This window comes from Hypanus sabinus, chromosome 8 (assembly GCF_030144855.1).
Source record: "Hypanus sabinus isolate sHypSab1 chromosome 8, sHypSab1.hap1, whole genome shotgun sequence".
In the NCBI taxonomy this organism is placed as follows: domain Eukaryota; kingdom Metazoa; phylum Chordata; class Chondrichthyes; order Myliobatiformes; family Dasyatidae; genus Hypanus; species Hypanus sabinus.
The window spans coordinates 144,963,744-144,990,337 of record NC_082713.1 but is presented as its reverse complement, the minus strand read 5'-3'; the positions used below and the strand labels follow the sequence as shown (position 1 = coordinate 144,990,337).

Here is a 26,594-nt window from a genome sequence, read left to right as displayed (position 1 = left end):
TGTGTGAGAGATAAAGAGATGTACAGTTTATTTGGCTTCATTTGGTGTTCAGTGACAGTGCCATTACTAACTCTTGATCTTGTGAGAAGGCAAGGACCAGAGACAATATACTGTCCCTGCAGATTCCTACAGCCTTGAAGCAGCTTAAGCACATCAGTGGGTCCCCCCGAAGATACACAAAATCCTTGTTTTTGAAATGTATTGTTATTCCTTCGTTGTTGCTGGATCTCAGTTCTGGAGCTTTCTGTGCAACAGCACTATGACCATTTCGTACGGGACTCCACACCAAGTGGGAAGCTCATCACCAACTTCTTAAAAGTAACTAAAGGTAGTCAAAAAGGTAGCCTTGTTGATGATACCAAGATTCCAGAAATGGATAAATGAGGCCCATCCTTGGGACAGCCTGTTCCTTCCCATGTTCTTATTGTATCTTTCCAACCAGCTACACATCCTTGTGGTTACTATTTCTTGTAATGAAAGAGGATAGAAATGGAATGAGATGAGGCAGATCTTAAATGAAGATTTCCCATCTGTAAATACTCAGGAGACAGACACAGAGTCTATATTACAGAGGCAGAACTGTAGTGAGGTTGTGTATCATGTATGGATTACAGAAGAGGAGGTACTTGCTGTCTTGGGGCACGTTAGGGTGGATAAGTCCCTATGGCTTGGCAAGGTGTTTATTGGAGCTTGATGGGGGAGACCGCAGAAATGTAGTGACCCTTTCAGAGGTACTTAAAATGTCCTTAGCCACCAGGTGAGGTGCCATGAGACTGAAGGGTAGCAATTGTTGTTCAAGAAAGGCTCTAAGAATAAGCTTGGAAATTATGTTGGTGAGTCTGAGGTCAGTAGTAGATAAATTATTGGTGGGTATTCCAACCAACAGGATAAGTGAAACCCCTTTTTACTGGGTATCTCTGGAAATGTGGCTCATTCATCCCTCACTAATGAACCCTCAGACTCTGCGAGGAGGAACCCACCTTTCTTGGGCTTCGTTGGGTGTATACAGCTTTGGTCCTGCCAAATCTGTGAGCTTGGGATGTCTCGCCCACCCAAAGACCGGTTTGTGTGAATTACTGCCCTTGGCAATCATAACAGATAGTACACTGCATACAATTGTAAAGATATTTAAGAATGTTAACTTAAGCAATTAGTTATTAAAGGAAAGGGGGGTAAAAAAGGACCCATTGTACTTAAACAATTGCATGTGCACGGTGGGGCTCAAATCTTTCAGTCACCATATACACTGCACATTCCAAATGTCACTCGAAATCCATCTTGAACAAATGGGCTCTCCCACAGGAGTATCAACCCTTCCTCCTTGAAGCAATTCATTTGCACAAAGCACCTTGTGCAACAGGGACGGCATCCTCAGCCGTCTTCTGCCCTGTCTTCCCCAGCTCCCGCCAACAAAGACCTCTCTATCGAGTGTTCTCCAGAACATTTTCTGAATTCTACCATCCTGATTGGCTGACACCACATTCCTAAGTTGAACAACAAAGCCCCTTGCCTCAGCTCAAACCCAGACAGGCTGAAAGCAGAACAGACTGCTCTTACAGAACTGCTAAAATGAAATACCTGCAGCATAGCAGTAAAAATCTTAACCAGAATGTCACATATGCATTTAGATAGATGGCGCCTGATTAGGGATAGTCAATATGGCTTTGTGCATGGTGGTTATGTCTAGCCAATTTTATAGAGTTTTTTTCAGGAGGTTACCAGGAAAGCTGATGAAGGAAAGGACATTGCCTACATGGACTTCAGCAAGGTCTTTGACAAAGACCTATGTGAGAACTTGGTGAACAAGGTTCAGTTGCTTGACATTCAGGATGAGATAGTAAATTGGATTCAACATTGGTTTCACAAGAGAAGCCTCTCTGAACAGACGCTGTGACTAGTGGTGTGCCACAACGACTGGTGCTGAGTCCATTATTGTTTGTCTTTATTATCCAGACTGTTGATATACAGTAGATGACAATGTTCTAAGTGCAAAGAAAAATTATCATCAACCTTGAGATTCATTTTCTCGTGGACAATCACAGTAAATAGACTAAACACAATAGGATCAATGAAAGACTGCACCCAACAGGATGGACAATAACCAACATGCAAAAAAAACAACAAACTGAGCAAATATAAAAGAAAGAGAAAATGGGAAATATAACAAATAAATAAGTGTAGGAGCCATGCACCTGTTCTTTATCTGCATTTATTCTGCATTGCACGTTCATTATAGTAACTAGATACATGAGCAGTGGCTTGGTAAAAGCAAAGGGAATAAATAACGCCTTCGTGCTTTGTTCATGGCAGTTTGAAGAAGCTGGGGACCGACGAAAGTTATGTCCTTTGCTGACCGCTTAGTAATGCTTAGGTTACACTTGGGTATGCCTGAGTTTCCTTGCTTTAAGATTATATGTTTGCTTATTGCTAATAAAGGATTGAATACATATCCTCAACATATGGAACAATCTCTACAGGAGTGAGGGCGCATCAAGCAAGTATAATAAATCCATAGAGATGCTGCCAGCAGCAGTTGTTTTGGTTTTGATTTAGTTTGGCTGCTACAACAAGTAATAACTACTGATAACGTGAGATGAGGACTTCTTGATGAGTTGTGGGAACAGTTTATGATGAGGCAAGTGAAGTTACCCCCACTGGTTCAAGAGCCTGATGGCTGAGGGGTTCCTGAAACTGGTGGTGCAGGTCCTGAAGCTCTTGTACTTCTGGCAGTAATGAGAAGAGAGCATGGCTGGATGGTGGGCGTCCTTGATGATGGATGCTGCTTTCCTGTGACAGCACTCCATGTGGATGTGCTCATTGGTGGGAAGGGCTTTTGTGATGGACTGGGCCATATCCAGTACTGTTGTAGGCTTTTCCATTCAAGGCCAAGGCAACCATCAATTTACTCTCCACCACACGTCTGTAGAAGTTTATCAAAGTTTTTGTAAACTTCTAAGAAAGTAGAAATGCTGCTGGACTTTCTTCGTAATGGCACTTACATGCTGGAACCAGGAGAGATCTGAAACGATGGTAAATTGGATCAGTAAGTTTGTGGACAACACCAAGATTAAGGGTTTCATGAACAGTTGGCAACAGAATCTGGACCCACTGGAAAAATTGGCTGAAAATGGCAGTTGGAATTTAATACGGATAATTGTGAATTGTTACACTTTGGGAGGACAAACCAGGGTAGGACTTACAGTGTATGGTAGGGCACTGAGGAGTGCTATAGAACAGAGGTATCTGGGAATACAGATCCGTAATTCCTTGAAAGTGGTGTCCCAAGTAGATAGAGTTGTAAAGAGAGATTTGGCACATTGGCTTCCATACATCAGAATATTGAGTGCAAGAGTTGGGATGTTGAAATTGTATAAGACTTTGGTGAGGCCAAATTTGGAGTTCCTGGTTACTGACCTACAGGAAATATACAGTATAATAAAATTGAAAGAGTATGGAGAATGCTGCTGGAACTGGAGGATCTGAGTTGTAGGGAAAGGTTGAATAGATTAGGATTTTATTCTACGGAGCATAGGTCAATGGGGGAGATTTAATATGGCAAGATGGGGACAGCAACCAATGCGACTAATGGCGATGCCTACAGAAAGTTCACAAAACTACTACTTCTTCTCGTTCTTTTAAATGTGCTTCTGTGTATGTTTGGAGCCTATAATTTACATTTTGATAATGTAAAGTACTGATTGAGCGATCTGGCACTTTTGCTGTCTCAGAGGGAATTTGGTGAGGTTGAGAAAGGAGTGTGCCTATGAGCGGAGCACAAGCCTCTGATCGGCTCCAATTCTTGAGCAAGTCACCGATTAAACCTTTGAGAAAGATTGAAATCAACGAGGACTAGAGCAGAAGGGGAGCTCCGCCTGCCTGTGATGGACCAGTTTCCCTTTCCCTCTAGCTCGCTGCCACTGGAGGAAGGTACAAGAGTCTTGGTTCTTGGGCAAGGTTTGATGGGTGCAGTTTATGGATTGGACTTACTTTGAGAGGACTGCAGTTATTTTTGTTTCTGGTTTCTGGTTACTGCTTTTCTTTAAATTGCTGTTTTGCGTAATTTTGATCAGGGCAGACTGGCTCTGCAGCCTAGTACAATGAACTGAATATTCCCAGACCATTCCAAGAACTCTGGTTTGATGTGCATTTGCTCTATTTTGCCGTTTGTATGATTTGTTCTTTTTTTTTGCGCATCCGGTGTTTGACATTTTCTTTGAAAGGATTACATGGTCTTTTTTTTTTGTGGCCATCTGCAGTAAGATGAATCGCAGAGTTGCATACTGCATACGTACTTTGATAATAAGTGTACTTAGAATCCTTGATAGAGGTATAAAACATTATGAGATGGTCAATTCAAGCAGGCTTTTTTCACTGAGGTTGGGTGAAGCTAGAATTAGAGGTCAAAGGGTAAGGGTGCAGGTGAAATGTTTAAGGAAACATGAAGGGGAACTTGTTCACTCAGAATGTAGCACAATTATAGAATGAGTTGCCAGTGGAAGTGGTGGATGTGTTTGATAAGGTGTCACAAGAAGCTTCTTAACACGATAAAATCCTATGGAAAGTTAGTGGCATGGATAGTGGAATGGCTGACAGGCAGGAGGCGGCAAGCAGGAATAAAATGGGGCCTTTATTGGTCCACTGTCAGTTCCTCAGGGATCAGTTTTGGGACTGTTGCTGTTCACATTGTTTGTCAGTGATTTAGATAATGAAATTGATGGCTTTGTGGCAAAGTGTGTGGATGATATGGGGAAAGGTGAAGGGGTATGTAGTGTTGAGGACTTTGACAAATTGGAAGAATGGGTAAAGAAGTGGCAGATGGAATACAGTGTTGGGAAATGTATGATAATGCATTTTGGTAAAAGGAATAATGGTGTGGACTATTATCTACGTGGGGAGAAGGATCAAACATCAGAGGTGCAGAGGGACTCGGGAGTCCACGCGCAAGACTCCCAGAAGGCTAATTTACAGGTTGAGTCTGTGGTAAAGAAGACAAATACAATGTTGGCATTGATTTCAAGGGGAGTAGACTGTAAAAGCAAAGAGATAATACTGAACCTTTATAAGACCCTAGGCTGCACTTGGAGTATTGTCAATAGTTTTGGGCCTATATCTTAGAAAGGATATGTTGTCATTGGAGAGAGTCCAGAGGACGTTCACAAGGATGATTCCGGAAATGAAGAGGTTAACATATGAGGAGCATTTGGCAGCTTTGGGCCTGTACTCACTGGGATTTAGAAGGATGCGGGGGGGGGGGGGGGGAGAAATCTCATTGAGACCTATCAAATGTTGAAAGAACTAGATAAATTGGATGTGGAGAGGATGTTTCCTACAGTGAGGGTATCCAGAACCAGAGAGCACAGACTCAAAATTGAGGGACAACTCTTTAGAGCACAGGTAAGGAGGAATTTTTTTTAGCCCAAGAGTAGTAAATCTGTGAAATGCTCTGCCACAGACTGTGGTGAAGGCCAAGTCCGTGGACATATTTAAGGCAGAATTTGGTTGTTTCTTGATTGGTCAGGGCATCAAAGGATATGACGAGAAGGCAGGTGTATGGTGTTGAGTGGGATTCGGGATCAGTCATGATGGAATGGTAGAGCAGACTCGGGCTGAATGGCCTAATTCTTCTCCTATGTCTTGTGGTCTTTGGATAATGTGGATTAGATTTCAACATTTAAGAGAAGTTTGGATAAGTTCATGAATGTGAGGAATATGAGGGCTACAGTCCAGGTGTGGTTCAATGGGACAAGGCAGACCAGATGAGATGAGGGGCCTGTTTCTAAGCTGTTGTCCTCTATGATAGATTTGTTCATGGGAAAGCTACTTTTAGGGATATTTTAGTGTGTGTGTGTTATGATTGAGATTTAAAAATAAAACTAACACAGTAACTGTAGGAAAGCTATCTTGATGACAGGATAATTTTCCTTTATATTTAATTTGGTTAAAATTGTATTCCCATAAAGAATCATTATACCCCATTAGTTCTGGATATAGTGGAATTTTCTACTTTATCTTTGTTTTTTTTGTTAAAATACCTTTGGTTCTATTTTCAGACCCATTCCTTTTTGACTGCTTAATCAGTGGCCCTGCCTTTATTATAAAAGGGTTTTTGATCATTTCCATTAGTAACTACTGAGGAAAATGCAGTTTGCACTCAGTGTAGAGAAGAGTATACTTGGTTTATAATTGCCAGATAGTAACATCTCCATTTTCCTGTGACTTACAGTGGCTTTGCCAAATTCCCCACCATCCCTCAAAGCCTGAGGATTTCAGAAAATAACAGAACCGACCACGTAAATATTTCTGAGTGAGAAATTATCAACTTTATTATGAGTGACTCATTTTGTGATTGCCTAAAGCCCCTGTCTGTTTGTAAAGAAGATATAATGCTGTTTACTAGCACAGGTAAACGAAACTCTGACAGTACTCAAGAAGTTTAACTCCACTGAGGACAAAGCAGCCCATCGTACTTCACCCACAACCTTAAGCATTCACTCTCTCCACACATGAGGAAATCATCCAAAACGATAAGAGAAGACCAGAGGGGGTGGGGTGAAGTTAAGAGCTGGAAAGGTGATTGGCGAAAGTGATACGGAGCTGGAGAACAGACATACTTTATTGAAGGGAAAGGATCATGGGACGGGAGGCCTAGGGAGAAAGAAAGGGGGAGGGGAGCACCAGAGGGAGATGGAGAACAGGCAAAGAGAGGGAAAAAAAAGGAGGGGGAAATAAATAAATAAGGATGGGGTAAGAAGGGGAGGAGGGGCATTAACAGAAGTAAGAGAGATCAATGTTCTTGCTACCAGGTTGGCGGCTACCCAGCCGGTATATAAGGCGTTGTTCCTCCAACCTGAGTGTGGCTTCATCTTGACAGTAGAGGAGGCCATGGATAGATATAACAGAATGGGACATAGAATTAAAATGTTTGGCCACTGGGAGATCCTGCTTTCTCTGGCAGACCGAGCGTAGGTGTTCAGCGAAACAGTCTCCCAGTCTGCGTCGGGCCACAAGAGGCCACACCGGGAGCACCGGACGCCGTATACCACACCAGCGACTCACAGATGAAGTGTCACCTCACCTGGAAGGACTGTCTGGGGCCCTGAATGGTGGTGAGAGAGGAAGTGTAAGGGCAGGTGTAGCACTTGTTCTGCTTACAGGGATAAGTTCCAGGAGGGAGATTGGTGGGAAGGGATGGAGGGGACGAATGGACAAGGGAGTCATGTAGGGAGCGATCCCTGCAGAAAGCAGAAAGAGGAGGGGAGGGAAAAATGTGCTTGGTGGTGGGATCCTGTTGGAGATGGCGGAAGTTACGGAGAATTATTTGTTGGACTCGGAGGCTGTTAGGGTGGTAGGTAAGGACAAGGGGAACCCTATCCTGAGTGGGGTGGTGGGCGGATGGGTTGAGAGCAGATGTGCATGAAATAGGAGAGTTGCATTTGAGAGCAGAGTTGATGGTGAAGGAAGGAAAGCCCCTTTTGTTTAAAAAAGGAAGACATCTCCTTCGTCCTGGAATGAAAAGCCTCATCCTGAGAGTAGATGCGGTGGAGACAGAGGAATTGTGAGAAGGGGATAGCATTTTTGCAAGAGACAGGGTGGGAAGAGGAATAGTCCAGGTAGCTGTGAGAGTCTGTAGGCTTATAGTAGATATCAGTAGATAAGCCGTCTCCAGAGATGGAGACAGAAAGATCAAGAAAGGGGAGGGAGGTGTCGGAAATGGACCAGGTAAATTTGAGGGCAGGGTGAAAGTTGGAGGCAAAGTAAATGAAGTCAACGAGCTCAGCATGCGTGCAGGAGGCCGCGCCAATGCAGTCGTCGATGTAGCGAAGGAAACGAGAGGGATGGATACCCGTATAGACTCGGAACATGGACTGTTCCACAAAGCCAACAAAAAGGCAGGCATAACTATGACCTATACGGGTGCCCATGACTACACCCTTGGTTTGGAGGAAGTGGGAGGAGCCAAAGGAGAAATTATTGAGAGTAAGGACTAATTCCGCTAGACGGAGGAGAGTGGTGGTAGAGTGGAACTGGTTAGGTCTGGAATTCAAAAAGAAGCGGAGAGCTTTGAGACCTTCCTGATGGGGGATGGAGGTATAAAGGAACTGAACGTCCATGGTGAAAATAAGGGGGTGGGGGCCAGGGGTTCTCCACACACAAGCTTTGTGGCTACATTCTGTATTATTTGTATAATGCACCATAGCAAATCAGCAAGACATTGGGTAGCATCTTCTTTAGAAAGAACTCATAATTTAGGCAAAAGGGACATGGAAATGCCACGATCTACAAATCCCTCTTCCCAATTATGCCATCCTGATTGGGAATTATCTTGCCATTCATTCACCGTTGTCATTATGTGCCATTTGGTATGACTTAGACAATCATGGTCTTCCATAATGACCATGATTATTCTTGACAAAAGTGGTATGCTATTGCCTTCTTCTGGACAGTGTTTTTACAAGATGGGTGACCCCAGCCATTATCAATCCTCATCAGAGATTGCCTAACATCTGTGGTGACATAACCAAGACATGTGATATGCACCAGCTGCTCATATGACCATCCACCACCTGCGCCTATGACCCTGATTGGGGGGACTAAGCAGGTGCTACGCATTGCCCAAGGGTGAGCTACAGGCTAGCAGAGGGAAGGAGCGCCTCATACCTCCTTTGGTAGAGACTTATATCCACCCTTCCACCCCTGCTATTCATTACTCTGTAAAAATCACACAACAGCACTGTAGGGGACTCTGTCGCCAACAGAAATGCAACGGTTTAAAGCAGCCTATCATAACCTCACAGACGATTTAACATGGGCAATAAATACTACAAATGCTCGCCTGTCACTGTAATGCTTACCTCAGAATTCGAGTTCAGCTCCACGATGATAGTTTTATATTGTAGCTGATTGTTGAAAGCCTCCAGCTAGTTGCAATGTGTCCACTAGCACATTCCTAATTGCCAAGCCTGCATGTTTCAGTACAGAAGTTAAGAACCATCTGAACGGTCAGATACTCAGTCTTTCTGTGAGCTCCACTTGTGTCCACCGGCATTCTCAGACATTCTCCTGATACTTATCCAGGCCTTTTGATGTATGTCAACCAAAGCTGGTGCATTTTCAGTGTTCCACTTACCTCAATATGGTCATTAACTTTCCTTTGAAAGCTGAGTTTAGTTCAGCTTTCAGTTTATTTATTTCTTTGTATATTTATGTTTGTAATTAATTAATGGAAGTTTATTGTGTTTATAAGTACATTTTTAATAGCTCTCAAGATTTTTAATTTACTCTAATTTTTCTAAATGTTCTGATCATGAAAATAGTGAAAGGGTCTTTGCTAGCACAGCTGTCGGGGGGATTTCAGAGTAATGCTTGGGCAGGACCTGACTTTCCTCTGCCAATCACCTAGTTTCCATTCACAGAACAACTAAAGCAGTAACACTGTCGATATCTTAGGAATCAAGTGTCTGCAAGGGTTTGTACGTGTGTCAGGCGTCGGGAGCGCAAATGGCAGGTTTAGAGTGTAGCTCAGCCCATTATAAAACAATGTAAGATACCACCAAACAAACCATAGCCTACCACTGCTTATGTGAAAACTCAGCTGATAATTTATTTGCCTTAGCTCCCACAGCTCCTGAGCGCCACCTGGACGACAGTCTGACCAACATTCAGTGGCTGGGTAAGATGAGCACAGATGGTCTTGGGGCTTGCCATGTAAAAGATGAAGCAGAGAAGGAAAATAAAGAGCCTGTACCAGAAGAGCCCATTGTAAGTACTACCCTTCCCAACGTTGTTAAATCTTGAGTTAGTGGAGGATGCTGGAGCATTGTCTTCAAAACATTAGTGAAGTTTTTGTGTTTAAATATTTCTCAATTTTCCAAGGAACAATTAATATTCAGGTCAAGGATGTGAGGTATGAAAAGTAATTGGGCTTTGTGAGTATAGAAGGCATGAATCGCTGAGGTCAGAGTAGAAGGGATGTTCTGGAGTAAGTTGAATGAAGTGGAAGATGAAAAAGCTTTTGTGGAAATGGAGATATTGATTGAAGAGGTGAGATCAGCTAAATGGATTTTTATAGCGATTACAACCATTTTCATGTTGTTCAAAAAGCTTTTTCTCAGAATAGTGACTGAATCAAAATTTACACTGTCTATAATCAACTTGAAATGTATCTTGCTTTTTATATTTGGAGCAATGTAACGAAAGGGTTTCTTCCAATCTACATTTGCTGCGCTGGCCATTTGTGCCTGATATGTTAACAGAACATAAACCTGGATGCAGGGCTGTATTTTCCCTGACGGTTTCTTCCTTTAATGTAGACAGAGTCTATTCATGAGCGGCCGCCATATTCATACATGGCAATGATTCAATTTGCTATAAATAGTACTCAGAGCAAGAGGATGATGCTGAAAGAAATCTATACCTGGATTGAGGATCATTTCCCCTACTTCAAACATGTGGCCAAACCAGGATGGAAAGTAAGTAGATAATAAAGCCACCAAGGTTGTATCAGTAACACATCTCTGTGGAGTGAGGAAGCAAGTTCAATAATTATGATGTAAATCTTTAGACTCCTTGTTTGAAGTAGGACAACCAAATGCTGCAGCATCTGAGCATAGTTATCCTTCACTTCCCACAAATTTGGTGGAAGTCTTAGCCCCAATGGATTTGCAGGCAACTAAAAAGAAACTTAAGGTTGCAATTGATAAATATTAAGGCAAATTACGTTTAGCCTACAGACATGCTAAAAAATAAATCGGACCAAGGCACAAATTTTGGGTTAAATGACTGAAGTCGAATTGATAATCATTTTAAGGTATATATGCACAAGGTGAAGATGTTATTGGCTTCTCAGCATTTAGAGGAGCTCTGTTACTTGGTAGGTATAGGGCTTTCAACTTGCTGCACAAGCACTTGAATACTGAGAAGCTCATGTATTCAGTACTAATCCAAATACTTTATTTTCTCTGACACCATTAGTTTTTGTATTTCTCAGTTATTACAACTCCTGCTCAATTTAATGCAAATTAAATTATCTCAAAGCGAAAAAAATCTGCAGCTACTCAAAATTTAATATAAAAGAAAATAATGCTAGAAATTGGGAAATAGGGTATTAATATTTCAATATCATTGACTTGAAGCAATTTCTATCTTGGATAACAGCCTGACTTGCTGAGGATGTCTGGTTTTTCTTGCTTATTTGGTCTATCTACCCTGTTGCGTGCTAGCTGGGTATCTAATGCTTGATTGCAGTGCACATTATCATCAGCAGTGAACTAGTTAATGCTTGCAATTTCAAGCCTCTTTCAATCATTCTGCTGCCACCCCTGGAAACTGAGATTTCCCTTCTATAATCAAGATTACAATCATATTAAAGTAGATTGTGTGTATAGAGTTAAAACTATATTGAATTTTCATTTATTACATGATTAAAATATGCATTTTTTAAAAGTACCAATTCATTTGACTCTTATTTTAAAATCTGTCATATCTTGTGGACTGAACATTTGTCATCAAATGCTACCTCTCCCTCTGTAACTCAGTTGTCAAATTTTGTTTAATAATGCTCTTGTAAAAACATTTTAGGACATTTAATTACCTGGGGCATTATGTAAATTGTAAGAACTATTGCAGCAAATACAATCCTGACATGTCATTTCCTGAGAACAATACATTCTTCATTTATAAAATTATTGTCTTGATGACCAGCTCTCATTTTCTCCTCAGAACTCTATTCGCCACAACCTGTCTTTGCATGATATGTTCATACGTCAGACATCTCAAAATGGCAAGGTATCACACTGGACCATTCGTGCTGAAGCCAACCGCTTTTTGACATTGGATCAGGTTGTTAAGGTGTGTTTTCAATGTGCTTTTTAATATTTTTCAGTAATGAGGTGAATAGATATCTGATTGACCATTACAAAGATGAACTTGTACAGGCAGCCTCCATTTACTGCTTAGGTCAAGGGATTAACAGATTGGGCGTTCATGATGGTGGGTTGTAAGTAAGGTCAGATAACATTGACATTTTCCTCAGCTTTCGTGAAGATAGTGAAGATGTTTAATATTTTCCTTCTTAAAAATTGCACTTGTGATTACCAGTAAATGAATTTGAAAATCCAAACCATGATGAATATATATTTATAAGTGCCTGATAGCTATATACACTTATGAATGTTTTATATTAATTATCCAATGTCTTTGAACAAATTTATACAAAGTCATCCTTCAGTGCTTATTCTTTATCTCTTGAATTTAAAAATATAATATTTACTATCACACAAGCAGTTCTGTGTGAAAGTTGTAATGGAAGCAGGACTATTATGCAGATAACATTTGATGGTAATTCTTGGATGAGAGGCATTAAAGATGCTTCAAGGATGTGGAAATTGCTATATGAACTCTTAAGTACAGTTAAACAGCAAGTGCTAGGTGCTTGTTTACTATTTGTGCCAGTTAACTTGATGTCATCCTGGGTGATTCCAGCCACTCCTGAGATACCAGTTACTGGAACATGCTAGTTAGTGAAGAGCCAGAAAACCAGATGTCTACTGCACATGATAATTTAATTTGTGGCCTTTATCAAAGGTTTGGTTGAGTGACTTAATCAAAGTAAGAAGAAATATCCACTAGCTGGCAGAAGCTGCATTGCTTGTCTGATGTTGGCATTTTTAATGCATTTTAATGTTCAATACTTCTCGTTCTTGATTGATATCTCATACAGTCCCTGGATTTCAGCCCAACTGACAAGATTCAATGGATCCAAGCAGCGCCTGTGTTGGTCTTTCAACAAGTAAGACCCAAGTGCTCTTGGTGGCATTCTGCCACCTCTCTGTGCTGATTTTTATTTTAACTGACTGGTTTGGTTGGGTCACAAAATGGAAGGTGATTGCTGATGATACTTGTATTTCAATTGTTTTTAAACTTAAGTTGTAATTTTTTTCCATGGCAAAATCCATGCCAATTAGTTAGTTCACTAGAAACAAAAGACTTTTCGAATGTTCTAATGTTACGTGAGTTACACCTAACTATCTTTGCAAGCAGATAACATTTTAATGACATTTTGCTTGTGCCTTCTGACTCTGGAAATCACAAATGGCTGTTGATTGAATCAGTACAGGCAAAAAAGTACATAGAAACTGGTGATGAGGAAGAATTGAGAACAAAAATGGAGGAGAAGTAAGAAACTGAATAAGAAGTATATAAATGATGGGTTTAAAAAATCCAGGAAAGCAAATGATATTCAAGAAATGTAATCTTGTGAATAATTGCCAGATCAAAGGAAGAAAATCGAGAAAAGAGGAAAGCCATTTGTAGCTTTTGGGCTACATCCACAAGAATTGTAGGCAACAGAAAATGCTTACGGGATTTCCTTTAGCAACATTAGTAAATTGTTGTACTTCAACCTCCACTGGGGAAAAATGCGCTGTAGTCTGTCACTATCATTACTGCCCGTTCAGTCATGCATTGCAAGTAATTAAGTATCCTCAAAAGTTACATTAAGATTAAAAGGCACTCTCATTCTAAACCAGCCAAGGCAATCCTCTGCCACTTCCATAATTATATGAATAACAGTTTATCGGAAGAGTTCGTCTTTGGAAAATGCTGTATGCAGAGGCTGTACCACATTTGCAGTTGCAAGCCTTTTTTTAAAAAACGAATTACACATTCATTTAACATTTGGAATACCTATGAAATGACAACAGTTAATCAGATGCTGTACAGTGAGACCTTTTGATTGGGAAAAGGCTACCTTTTCACAATGCATAATTGAGGCTTTTTTGAAGTCCTGTTTATCAAGTGCCTGCTGCTCTAAGCTTTAACTTATTGAAAGAATGATGCCAGCTTGCTCAACTGATGCTGCATTTCATTAGCATTTTACGCATAAAGGTTCCTGCTGTGAATCTCTGCCCTATTTGCTGCCTGTCTTACCTGGATCAGCAGCTACAAAGAAAAAGACATGATCTTGATCAAAAAAAGCAACACAGAAACCAGGTTCCTGAGCATGCAGTTTCAGGATTGTAAGACATTTGATATAGTTACTTTGCCATCAATTTCTCATCATAATGCCCTTCAGGAGATCCAAATAATCTAGATCTATGCCTGTATTGTACATACGTATTTTCAATCTGCAAATGGTCAGTGACGAGTGGTATCTACTGTTAATTTAATTCTGTATGGTTGGGAATTTTAAATCTTGCTTTTTGGGTGTGGACAAGTGCAATGCAAATATGAACATATGACCAGTTTAATCTTTCTAAATTTGTTTGATTTTTAGCAGCAAAAACGATCCAGCAGCACAGAGATGCCAACGAGCAATGTAGCTGTCAGCTCAGGTGAGTGAAAATGCAGGTATTTCAGAATATGAAACAAAGTTATAGAGTCATAGGGCATTACAGCACAGAAACAGGTCATTTGGCCCAACTAGTCCATGCCAAAGTATTAAACTGCCTAGTCTCATCAACATGCACCTGGTCAATAGACCTCCACGTCCTTCCCATCTATGTACTTATCAAATTTCTTTTACACACATACTTAGGTATTTTGGGATTTAGCGCAGAATAGGCCCTTCCTTTTTTTTTGCTGTGCCACCCTGCAACCCCTGTTTTAACCCTATCCTAATCACAGGACAATTTACAATGACCAATTAACATACTAGCTGGTACATCTTTGGAACGTGGGAGGAAACCAGAGCACTTAAAGGAAATTCACACATTCCATGGGAAGGACACACAGACTCCTTACAGATGATGTTGCACTTAACTCTGAACTCTGATGCCCCAAGCTATAATATTATTGTGCTAACCGCTGTGTTACTGTGGCACCCCAGAGAAATATTCTCTGCACTCTTTCAATCTTATTGATTTCTATAGGTAGGAAACCAGAACTGTGCACGATACTCCAAATTCACCCTCACCAAAGTTTTGTACAACTTCAATATCCCAACTCCTGGACTCAGTACCTACACTTATGAAAGCCAATGTGCCAAAAGCTCTCTTTACGACCCTGTCTTTTGTGAAGTCACTTTCCAAGAAGCATTGATCTGTAATCCCAGATCCTTCTGTTCTACCCCACCTCTCATTACCCTACCCCTCACCATGTAAGTCCCACCCTGGTGTGTGCACTCACAGCCCCAAGGTATAAATGAATGCTGCTCTTCATGTTCACTCGTTGTTTGATTTTCAAGGAAGTAAGCACGAACACCAGCAAGGAAAATACATAGTGGAATACTTCTGTGTGCCATTCGTTACTTATTCAAACACCACATCGCAACAGGCCAATAACACCATCTTTGCTTGTATAATAGCAAGTAACTACTGTTGAAGCCTTCTACAATTGTCAAAAGGGGCCAGCCATTGTAGAATTAAAAGCAGCATTTGCTAGGTTTATTGACAAAACTTTGGAGAGATTTATGTCCATAAGGCATTGGATTCTACTACAGAGTAGAGGGTATTTAATGTGGAGGTAGCTTTGGGTAGGACAGAATGTAGTAAAGCAGGGCCCAACATATATATAGCATCAAAATAGAGAGAGTTCTTACTTAAATTTTACAGTATCTTTCAGCTAAACCGACTCAGTCATCACAGTGTGTCGCTCAGTTACGGTCAGTGTTATTTATCTGACTGGGAGAGGAAATGTTTAGTTGTGCTTCAAAGTGATGAAACTGCTGCATAAAGTGTTTTCTTTGCACAGAAGTGAATATGAGAAAAATGAAACCCCTGTTGCCTCGGACGGACTCCTACCTGGTGCCCATTCAGCTGCCGGTCACCTCTCCCTTAATCTTACAGTCATCGACTCAGATAACTCTGCCTGGAACGCAGGGGCATGCTTCCTCCACTACGAGCAGTGAGTTGGCCGGGAAACGGAAACGTGTCCGGATTGCACCAAAGGCAAGCTTTTCTCTCATCCTTTGATACACTTCCTAATTTGAGATCATTGTAAGCATCTTTGATTTATAAACTGTCAGTGTTTCAAGCTATGTATGGGTGTGGCTTTAAATTGCAGTAACTAAATCAAAACTCCTTCTTCACTGCTGTTTACTATATTGTAGAGGCCTACATTCCCGGCTATGAATCCTGCTAATAGGCCCATTAAACTCTCTCAAAGATAGAAGTAATTTCACAGCCATTCCAGCGATTTCTCTCCGTACTAAAACTGTATTTGAACATTATGCTTCTGGGAATGGCTAACCTTGACTGATATATTGCTTGATCTCTGAAGGTTTCTGGCCTTGCTCACTAACATTAGAGAGTGGCTTATGCTTTTTCATCCTGGTGTGCAAACAACAATAATGGCTTGTCCACCATGATTTCCAGTGTGTGTAATTAGTAAGCTCATAGTGGTTAAGAACAGCAGCAACTGTTTTCTTGTTAGTGAGAGATAGTCCTTTTGACCCCAACCCTCCTTTGAAGTGCCAACCTGATGAGTTTAGTATCCAGAGGAAACCCTTCAACTTCATTGAACGTGAACACAGATCCACCTCAATGTACTGTTGTTTTCAGTTAGACTATCAAGTGAATAGTATTCACTTTGGTTGTAATGGACTTATTCATCTACTTCTAATTGGCACAGTTCTTTGTTGGACAGATTTTAAAAATGTACTCTCATGTGACAATGAAACTAATTTTCTGATGTCCCTACTTTGTGAGATTTAGATTTGACATTTGCAGGAGTTCTAATCATATTATCAAAATTGTTGGGTGAGAGTCTTGCTTGAAGGACTATTTTAGTTAGTGAATAATCATTATAGCTTTCTGTTCTTAAAAACAGCTATCAGACTCATGTTGCCCCCTCGTTGGAGTTCGGAAAGCAGCTTTTGATTTTAGTAATACGGAATCAGAATCAGGTTTATTATCACTGGCATGTGTCGTGAAATTTGTTAACTTAGCAGCAGCAGTTCAATGCAATACATAATACAGAAGAAAAAAATATATAAATAATAAATATAACATATCCTCAACTTCTGACAACAACCATTCAACTCACAATTGTCCTTGAAAGCGAGTGTTTCCATCCTTTTCACTGTAACCATAAGGTAGTTATAATTGAGTAGGAAACTAAGGAAATTTGGACCATACAGATAATGTTCAATCCCTTTCCCAAACCCCCACCCCTGCCATCATAACCAACCATTATTTCATCTGCTTCTCAAATAATTTTTTAGAACATATACCCCAAACTTCAAAGAAGAACCCTAAAGTGTTTGCTGCATGTTTGTGCAAAATGGTTCTTTGTCACCTTGCCCCTGTTCTTTTCTTTGTCTTGAAAAGGTGTTTTGGATTTATACATTGTTAAAACTGTGTAAATCTTCTATATTATATCACCTCAGTTGAATCCTTTCAATCAACAATTCTCCTTCTTTTATTCAAGTCCTACGAGACAGAACAAGCAGGAGGTGTATTTCTTCCTGATTTTTAAAATGAAAAGGAAGGTGGATCTTGGTACTCAGCAGAGGATACACCTGCAGGCAAACTAGTTATTTGTTAATTATAACTATAGAGTGGAAGTACATTCAGGGTAACTTCAATCAATTGTTTTCTGCAAATTAGCCCAAAGCTGTTTTTGGATGGTCTTGAGGTATGCTAGTTTATAATCTCTGGTTATTGACCATTTAACCACTGTTACCATAAGGGGGAGACAAAGCGAAAGGCAGTTACTTGGTACGATAATACAGACCTGGGCACAGATCTTGCCCTGTAACAGTTTGGGGCCTTGATCAATATTTTCGTGTCCTCTCTAGCCACAGGCAAGGTCCCAGAGAACTGACAAGTGGCCAATATTGTTTCATTATTCAAGAAGGGAACCAGGGATAATCCTGTTAACTACAGACTGGTGAGTCTCATGTCAGTGGTAAGGAAGTTACTAGAGAGAATTGTTAGAGATAGGATTTGTGAGAATTTGGAAAACCATGGCCTAATTAAAGAGAATCAGCTTGGTTTGTTGCAGGCTAAGATGCATTTTACTGACGATTGAGTTTTTTGACAAAATGACAAAGATGTTTGATGAAGGAAGAGCTGTGGATGTTGTCTACATGGATTTTAGTAAGCTGTCAGACAAGGTTCCTCATGGCAGGTTCATCCAGAAGATTAAGATGCAATGGTGAATTGCCATTTGGATTTAGATCTGGCTTACCCATGCAAGGCAGAGGGGAGCGATTGGGGGACTTGTTTTAGCTGGAGATCAGTGATTAGTGGTGTTCCACAGGGACCTCTGCTGTTCGTAATGTGTGTAAATGACCTGGATGAAAATATAGATGGGTGGGTTGGTAATTTCGTCACCACTGCTCAATACAAAAGGACACAACTTTAAAGTAACGGGAGGGAAGTTCAAGGGGGATATTAGAGGAAGGTTTTTTACTCAGAGAGTGGTTGGTGCATGGAATGCACTGCCTGAGTCAGTGGTGGAGGCAGATACACTAGTGAAATTTAAGAGACTACTAGACTGGTATACAGAGGAATTTAAGGTGGGGGGTTATATGGGAGGCAGGGTTTAAGGGTCGGCACAACATTGTGGGCCAAAGGGCCTGTACTGTGCTGTACTATTCTATGTTCTATAATATAAAGATCGGTGGTGTTGAGCGTAGTGTAGAAAAATGGTAAAAAATACAACAGGACATCAATTGCAGATACAGGCAGAGAAAAGGCAAATGGAGTTTAGCTCAGCCAAATGTGAAGAGTTGCACCTTGGTAGGTCAAGTGTATGGAGACAGTACACTGTTAAGGGCAAGATCCTTAAGTGATGGTGAGCAGAGGGATCTTGGGGTCCAAGTTCACAGCTCCCGGGAAGTGGCTCACAGGTTGGTGGGGTGGTTAAGGAGGCATTTGGCAAGTTCACAGCTCCCGGGAAGTGGCTCACAGGTTGGTAGGGTGGTTAAGGAGGCATTTGGCAAGTTCACAGCTCCCGGGAAGTGGCTCACAGGTTGGTAGGGTGGTTAAGGAGGCATTTGGCAAGTTCACAGCTCCCGGGAAGTGGCTCACAGGTTGGTGGGGTGGTTAAGAGGGCTCATGGCAAGTTCACAGCTCCCGGGAAGTGGCTCACAGGTTGGTGGGGTGGTTAAGGAGGCATTTGGCAAGTTCACAGCTCCCGGGAAGTGGCTCACAGGTTGGTGGGGTGGTTAAGAGGGCTCATGCCATGCTTGCCTTTATTAGTTGAGGCATTGAGTTCAAAAGTCAGGACATTACGTTGCAGCTTTATAAAACTCTAGTTAAGCCTCATCAGGAGTTTTATATACAGTTCTGATTGCCCCCCCCCCCCCCATTGTAAGAAGGATATCGAGGCTTTGAGGAGGGTGCAGAAAAGGTTTACCAGGATGCTCCCAGATTAGAGGGCATGTGTTATATCAAGAGGTTGGATAAACTTGGGTTATTTTCTCTGGAACAGCGGAGGCTGAGTGGAGATCTGATAGAGGTGTATAAGATTTTTGAGAGCCATAGCCATATACAAAGTAGACAGACAATATCTTTTTCCAAGGGTTGAAATGTTTAATACTGGAGGGCATGCATTTAAAGTGAAGGGGTAATTTTAAAGGAGATGTGAGGGGCAAGATTTTTATACAGTGAGTTGTGGGTGCCAGGAATGTGCTGCCTGGTGTGGCAGTACAGGCAGATACATCAGGGACTTTTAAAAGACATTTGGATAGCCACATGAATATGAGGGAAAAGGAAAGGCAGGGATATTCTGTAAGCAGAAGAGATTAGTTTAGTTACTAACTTAATTAGTTCAGCACAACATTGTGGACTGAAGACCCTGTTCCTCTGCTGTACTGTTCTACGTTATAAGTTTGTACTCCTCAGCTATAGTCCCAGTAGGAGTGCAGCAGCTCCTATCAGACAGTACAAACTTTTGTAGGTCACTGAAAATGACAAATAATTGAGAAAAAATTTGGAACTTCTTTTGTTGCTGAGGCTTCTGAGCTTTTGCACGGTTATATAGAGAAAAGGCTAACATTTCTTTGAGGATCAGCCAACATTCAAGTTGAAAACCTAGACTGATATTTTTGTCTATTAAAAGACAAAGATAAACTGGTTCAAAACTTGCCACTAATTACCTTTTTATATTACTATTATATGTCAAAGCTAGATCAAGGAATATAGTGTTCTTTAATATACTGTAGCTAAACATCCCAAGGCACTTTGTGGGGTCCATCATTAAATAAAAATTGACCAGCAGAGCCAGACAGGTGCTAGTTGGGCAAACTGTTAGAACCTTGAACCAAGAGAGGGGATTAAGAAGCATCTTAAAGAAGGGAAGGGGAAAGGTTTAGGGAAGGAACTAGAAATTAGGTCTTGCTACAATCAGAGACAAGTAGATATAATGCAGTGTTTTTAGTGCTGAAGGAGATACAGAAATTGACAAGTCATTGTCATGAGAGGATCAAAGACAATAATAGTTTAGAATTAATATATTGGTTATCCAGGAGATGCAAGTTTAAAGTAATTTGATGAATTTGACTTGGTATGAATTGGGTCATAGTCAGGATAATTTTGACCTTGTTTATGGAGGCAGCAAGAGAAACCAATCACGATTGCATAGGAATAGTCTAGAGGCAAAGGATTAATAACACATGTGCTAATGCAGAAGTAGACTTGGAAGAAGTTTTTGAAGGCTAAAATAGCTGATCTTGGTGACAAAATCGTCTATAGTTTGCATCTCCTTTCTGGGTCAAATATGATATCCAGGTTGTGAATAGTCTGTTTCAATATAAAATAGTAACGGGAACAATCAAGGAGTCAGTAAGTTTGTGTGGCTTTTCAAGACAATGGTTCCATGCTCCTGTATTTAATGGAAGGAAAATTTGGGCTCGTCTTGTTCTATTACATAAGTAGGAAGATTATAGAGTGGCGGGGAGAGTTTTTAGTGAGGTTGACCAGTCTGTGCTCAGTATGTCTATGGAAACTATTGTGATTTTGGATAATTTTGGAGCAAACTGCTGCTGAGAAATGGAAAATGCCATGGATAGGTCCTGGGGGACAGCAGACTCAACTTTGCAAGTTCACAAAAGGAGGCAGTGGCTGTTTATGTGGATAAGGTGTGCATGGAACCAGGCAAGTATGCTCCCAGTCAGATCCATGAGAGGAAGATGAAGTAGCCAATCAAGTTAAAGGTTACAAAATGTATTAGAGACAAAGGGAAATAGATCATCATTCTCACAATCACATTGGAAGCCAATATTGATCATGGCAGTTTTGGTACTACAGTACATGAAGAAATCTAGCTGGAGAATATCAAGTTCCAGCTAAGATGGGAGAGTAAAATACTCCCAGTGACTGGAGAAGGATTGGAGATTAGAAGTTGGACAGTGGTTTTCAAAGATGATGTGACCAAGGTGAGTAATCAAAACCTTTCTAAAGTATGTGTTTGAGGTTGTTAGTGAGAGACACTCATGTGAAGCATAAACTCCGGCTTGTTTCTGATGTTGTCAATATAATTTAAAAGAATAAAAAAAATAGTTGGCTCCTTAGCTTGAGCATCAGTTAGATTTGGCTATGTAGTCAGCAGTGGCTTCTTTGGCCACAGTTCTCTCATTCTTGAATTAAAGATCTTCAATCGTTGCACGCTGCCTCCTCGTAACATTAACCACACACATCAGTGGGGTAGTTGTCTGACAATACATGTATGTGAAATATGCATGACAAAATTCAAATTTACTTCTTAATAATCCCACTTTACTGCCTCTATGCTGCTAGACTCTTTATCCAGCCTGTAGCTTGGCTTCTTGCTAAACTGAACTAAAGCACCATCACACACACCCAAGCCCTGCCCAACAAAATTCCCTCTTATCGCTCTGCTTTCTTCTTTCCACAAAATCAAGCTGATGGTTATCTGTTTAACTCTCTATTCACTTTTGACTGATTGCACATCTGTGGAGTGTCGGTGAGTTTATTTCTGCGTTAAAGATATTGTTCAAGTGCTATCCTTCAGCATGAATGCTTCTGAAGTAATTGATTTAATTTGTATTACGTTTAGGTAACAAATGATATGGTGAGCTGTAATCAACCTTTGACTTCACTAAAGCACTCTGAGACTCCACTCCTGGTTCAGGCAACGCCACCCGTGAGTGAAGTGCATGAAAGTTCTGCAGCAGCAAAACTCTGCGAAGCGTCCAAGGAGAGCAGCTCCAGACGGAAGCAGAAGCACATCCTTCAGCCTGTGGAGGAGCCTGTTCTCTTGTTCCCAGGAGTCAGTGAGCCTGTAGCAGAGACTGGATTGGATTCGGGACTTGTATCAGATATGTCAGCGTTCCACGAATCTCAAAACCTGGACCAATGCCCAAATGTTTCTAGCAATGCCATGGATTATAACTTCAAAACGCCTATCAAGGAGAAGCCCCGTGATCTGCCAGCTTCTTCCACACCCAGTAAAAGCACCAGTAGAAGCTCTCCTGTCACTGTGGCCAATGGTTGGACCCCTTTGAAAAAAGATGATAGTTTATTTGAGTTCAGTCCTGTGAGGACTCCTCTTAGTTCCTTCTTTACACCATTGCAGAATAACACAGGCTACCTGAGTCTTAGCAGTACACCTTATAAGGAATTTGCTCTCTTTGAATCGCCGCATGAGCTATTAAACTCTCCAGTTAAGGACCTTGTGCCAGATGCAAGTGCCTCCCCACTTCTGGAGGACAAATGTTCCCGAAGGCTTCAAGTAAATGTAAATGGTAACACGTCAATAAACAGATCTCTGACTGAAGGATTGGTCTTAGACACCCTGAATGACAGCCTCAGTAAAATATTGCTGGACATCAGCTTCACGGGCCTCGAGGAGGAGGACTATGAACTTGGAAACATGAGCTTGTCAACACTAATCCCAGATCTGAGATAAATAGGTTTGTGATGGACAGAGGATCTTGCTGTTTAAATAGTTTCTTCATAATTAACTTCAAGCTGGTTCAATTAACAGCTTAAAATTTAGAAAAATCAACCTCTACTAGACTCTTGGGCAAAATGTTGGTTCATAGCTAAACCTTTGGTTTCCAGTGCCCTGATCTGTGAATACTTGGTTCTTTTCCTATCTGGGCTGTGCTTACTGTAACTCGATTAATCACTGTTCACTGTTACCTGTGTACTATCTTTTGCACATGTCCATGGAGCAGTTCACATAAAGTAATATTTTTGATGTATGATTGTAATATGTTTAATGCTGCTTTGCCTTTATAGACACCAGGACCACGGGCCACTTTCAAATGGCCTTGTGACTTTTCTACCATTGCATTCTGTAGCTGTCCACCAGACTTTCTGATACTGCTGTTGTTCTTGATATTAGATGCCTCTCAGGGGATGTCAAACTTTTGTATATAATGTTTTGTAAATACACTATTAAAATATAACGGAAATTTATAAGGGGAATGGAAGCCTTTTAATAAAAAGGGTTCCGGCAGGATGAGCAATGACCTTCCTGGTTTCGGTGAAGTTCTGAGTTGAAGGTTAATGTCTGATTTGTAAGATTTGAGATAATGCTGACAAGTCATAGTTGATCAGTGTTTGTGTGAGTTATCTGTATCTCAGAGACTGATGTTAATAGCTGATTACATTCAGTTCTAGCCCCTGTTTTTTTTAACAGTATTAACAAAAGAGCCTTGACATCATTTAGCACCTGATGTTAATGTTCTGAGCTTAGACTGGTGATCAGCGCAGATTTCCGATTTTCCGTTATTTTAGACGGCTGAATTTACAGTTTCTTTCGAGAAGGAAAGCAAAATTTAATAAGTGTGTGAGATTTTCATTTCAGATTATTCAGTATCTGCTCACCAATACCAAGATCATCCCTTCTTGATTGGAGAAGAGAACTGCGTGTGCCTGGCTTGTAAATGATCTTGTATAAACGTTTAAACTATGGCTTGAGTATGCATCATTGAAGTTCTGTTTTAAATGTGTGATTTGGTTCAGATTAATCTGGTGAATGTGAACAATATTTTACTATTAAACACTTTAATAGTTAATAATTTAGATTAATTCATGAAGCATTGTACAAGAGCAGCTCAAGGTATCCCTGAAGACAGGTGGCATTGTTGTACTAGGGACTTGAGGTCAAGGTTTTCTATGAGACTTGACTTGCGGCCTCTTTTTGTGATCAAAGGCTCATTACTCTCCCACTTGCCAAATGGAACATTCTTTATCTTAGCTGAAGTATTCAAATATTTTCTCATCCTGGATTGTTGTCGTGGCCTTTAACATGCGTTTAGCATGAGGAACTGCCTTGTGAATTTTCTAAATCATTTTATAAACCAGTTCAGTGATTGACATTTGTGTGCACCAATGCAAGTCTTCGAGGGGGACTCGCTTCAATGTCTCTGCTAATTGATTGAATGATTCCAATCACGTTTATCAGGTGTGACTTGCTTTTCATTATCTATGTTGGCTGTCGGTAATTAATCTGTTTTCTCAGATAAATTAGATTATGTTCTCCAGACTATCTGTCATATAGATTTATCCCTTTTTTTAACATTTGCATCCTCTCATCCACAAGCACTGTTCCCATATCCAAGGAGAATTGAATGATGTGGTCAGAGTATCTGCCATTTACACCTCCCTATTTTCCTCAGCAAACTAGGATTTGGACCAGGTAATTTGTGTCTTCCAGCCTTTTAAGAAATTGCATTTTGAATATTAGGATTCAATTTCAGGTTTTTTTTTGTCAATTGACAATGACAATTGACAACATCCTGCTTAGTGAAGAATGATGCAAAAATTTTAACTTAATACATCGACAATGCCAATTCAAGGAAGATGTTCCTTTTTGGCACCGCCTTTCAAACCAATCTTACACTATTTATTAGAAAATGTTATTGGTCATCACTTTTCAAAACTCAGCCTATTTACCTTGATCAATGTATCCACTTCATTCATAATCTTCCTTCTTTCTCACCATTATAAAATATGGCCAGCAATGTCTCCCTTCCTTAGATCCTGGTACTTGTTATTACTACTACAGTGTGACAGCTTGTACTTTCAAGACAGCAGTCCTTTTCATGCTTAATGCATCTGACAACATGCAGTCCAAACCCACCAAACTTATTGATTCCTGCTCTTTATGGATTACATTCTATTTTAATACCACCTGTCTCCTGGCCGCCCTTGCTATTTCTTGAGTAAAATTAAAGCACCGATCTTCTTCAGCCTCTGGCATTGCCCCGCCTTGCACTTCTTCATGTGGTATTCTATTCTTTGGTTTAAATGTTAAGCTAAGCACCTGCTTCTTGACATTGCTGATTTCTTCCCTTTAAGTTTTCATCTTTATTCATTTCCGAGGAAGGCTTTTATATATAAGAGAGAGAGAGCCCTGCAAATCTCATCACTAAGCTGAATTTCTTTTCTGCATGTTCACCGCATATTGATCACTGTTTACAGATCTTGGATGTTTCCCAGTATTGTGCACCATAAAATCTTTTTCCAAAATTAGACATTTATACAAAACTTTCATTGTAGCAGTGCAAAGTATGCACATTGCAAACAAGCAGCATGTTGTATGTATCTAGAGTATTTTCTTAATTTAATGGGACACCTGATTGAAAGCTGTATATTGCTGAGGTTATTCAATTTAAAAATATCCTTTTAGAAATAATTTTTTGATGGGAAAGTCTTTCACATCTGCATTTTTTTTCTTTCCACGTGACGAGGGAGTCCATAACACAGGATAGTTAAGTTTTGATTTTGTAGTTGATCAAGACAGTGATATCAGGATCAAAACCATTTTAAGATTGTGTTATCATTTGTATCAACCTGTCAGCAACACTATTGGTTACATTTTTCCTTTGAGTACCTATGTATATGATCAAGGTATATGCAGATATCAGTGGTTAACTAATTGAAAGTGTCCATTTATCTAAGGATCACATTGAACAGTAGATGCATGTGAGTGTGTGTGTGTGTGCGCATTTTAAAAATAATTGTAATCTGTTCCCACTTTGCATCCCAAAATATCAGTGAACTACTGTAACTCCTTTCTTTCTGTAAGTGCAGACCAGAATATGCAATATCAATAATTTTGGTCAAACATTCCCACAACTGGGTCAACAGATCATGCAACAGCAACAATAGTTGTAAATTATGAACTATACAGTGTTTTCCAATGCAGTCTTTGTAAATATTCCATGTTATATTACTTGTATATAATCCAGGCTCAGTCAATGCACCTTAATAGAAAGAACACAGTCTGTGCCCTGGGCTTCTTATAGAAGTATAAGCAGTTCATTGTGACATTGGACGTGCTAACAATCCTGTAATTGGTGAATAAACTGCTGTACAGTAATTGAATGGCAATAAAAATAATTTACCCTAATTGTATTAAGGAGTCTCTGCTTTTCTTTCCAAACATAAAGCTGTTCCTATTTTCAACCTTCTGCTATTTGTAGGGAGAAATTCACTCCAAAGAATGAACTAAAATTAAGAAACTTGAAATAAAAATACCAATGAGTAATAAAAACAGAAGATGCTGCAAACACTCAGTAGGCCCGCTGCTGGTGTGGAGGCAACCACACGAGACTTCAAGGCAAGTGATCACAGTCAGCTCCTTGCACGCTTTCCAACCATGCTGGGTTGAGCATCAAGCCAGCAACTCGACCTTGTAAAAACAGAGAAAAATGCTAAAGAAACGGTTGCTGTCCA

The 26,594-nt window shown here is 40.4% G+C and overlaps 1 protein-coding gene across 2 annotated transcripts in view; it reads left to right on the top strand.

Annotated features, from left to right (window-relative positions):
• Nucleotides 1–26,243, top strand: part of foxm1 (forkhead box M1) — a 33,238-nt gene extending 6,995 nt beyond the window's left edge. For both annotated transcript variants that reach the window (XM_059978139.1, XM_059978140.1), the window contains exons 3-9: nucleotides 9,614–9,759; nucleotides 10,311–10,469; nucleotides 11,719–11,847; nucleotides 12,719–12,787; nucleotides 14,273–14,330; nucleotides 15,688–15,884; nucleotides 21,961–26,243. In XM_059978139.1, coding sequence (XP_059834122.1) covers nucleotides 9,614–9,759; nucleotides 10,311–10,469; nucleotides 11,719–11,847; nucleotides 12,719–12,787; nucleotides 14,273–14,330; nucleotides 15,688–15,884; nucleotides 21,961–22,812 — 1,610 coding nt within the window. In that variant the 3' untranslated portion in view covers nucleotides 22,813–26,243. The remainder of the gene's footprint in view (nucleotides 1–9,613; nucleotides 9,760–10,310; nucleotides 10,470–11,718; nucleotides 11,848–12,718; nucleotides 12,788–14,272; nucleotides 14,331–15,687; nucleotides 15,885–21,960) is intronic.
• The last annotated feature ends 351 nt before the right edge of the window (nucleotides 26,244–26,594 follow it).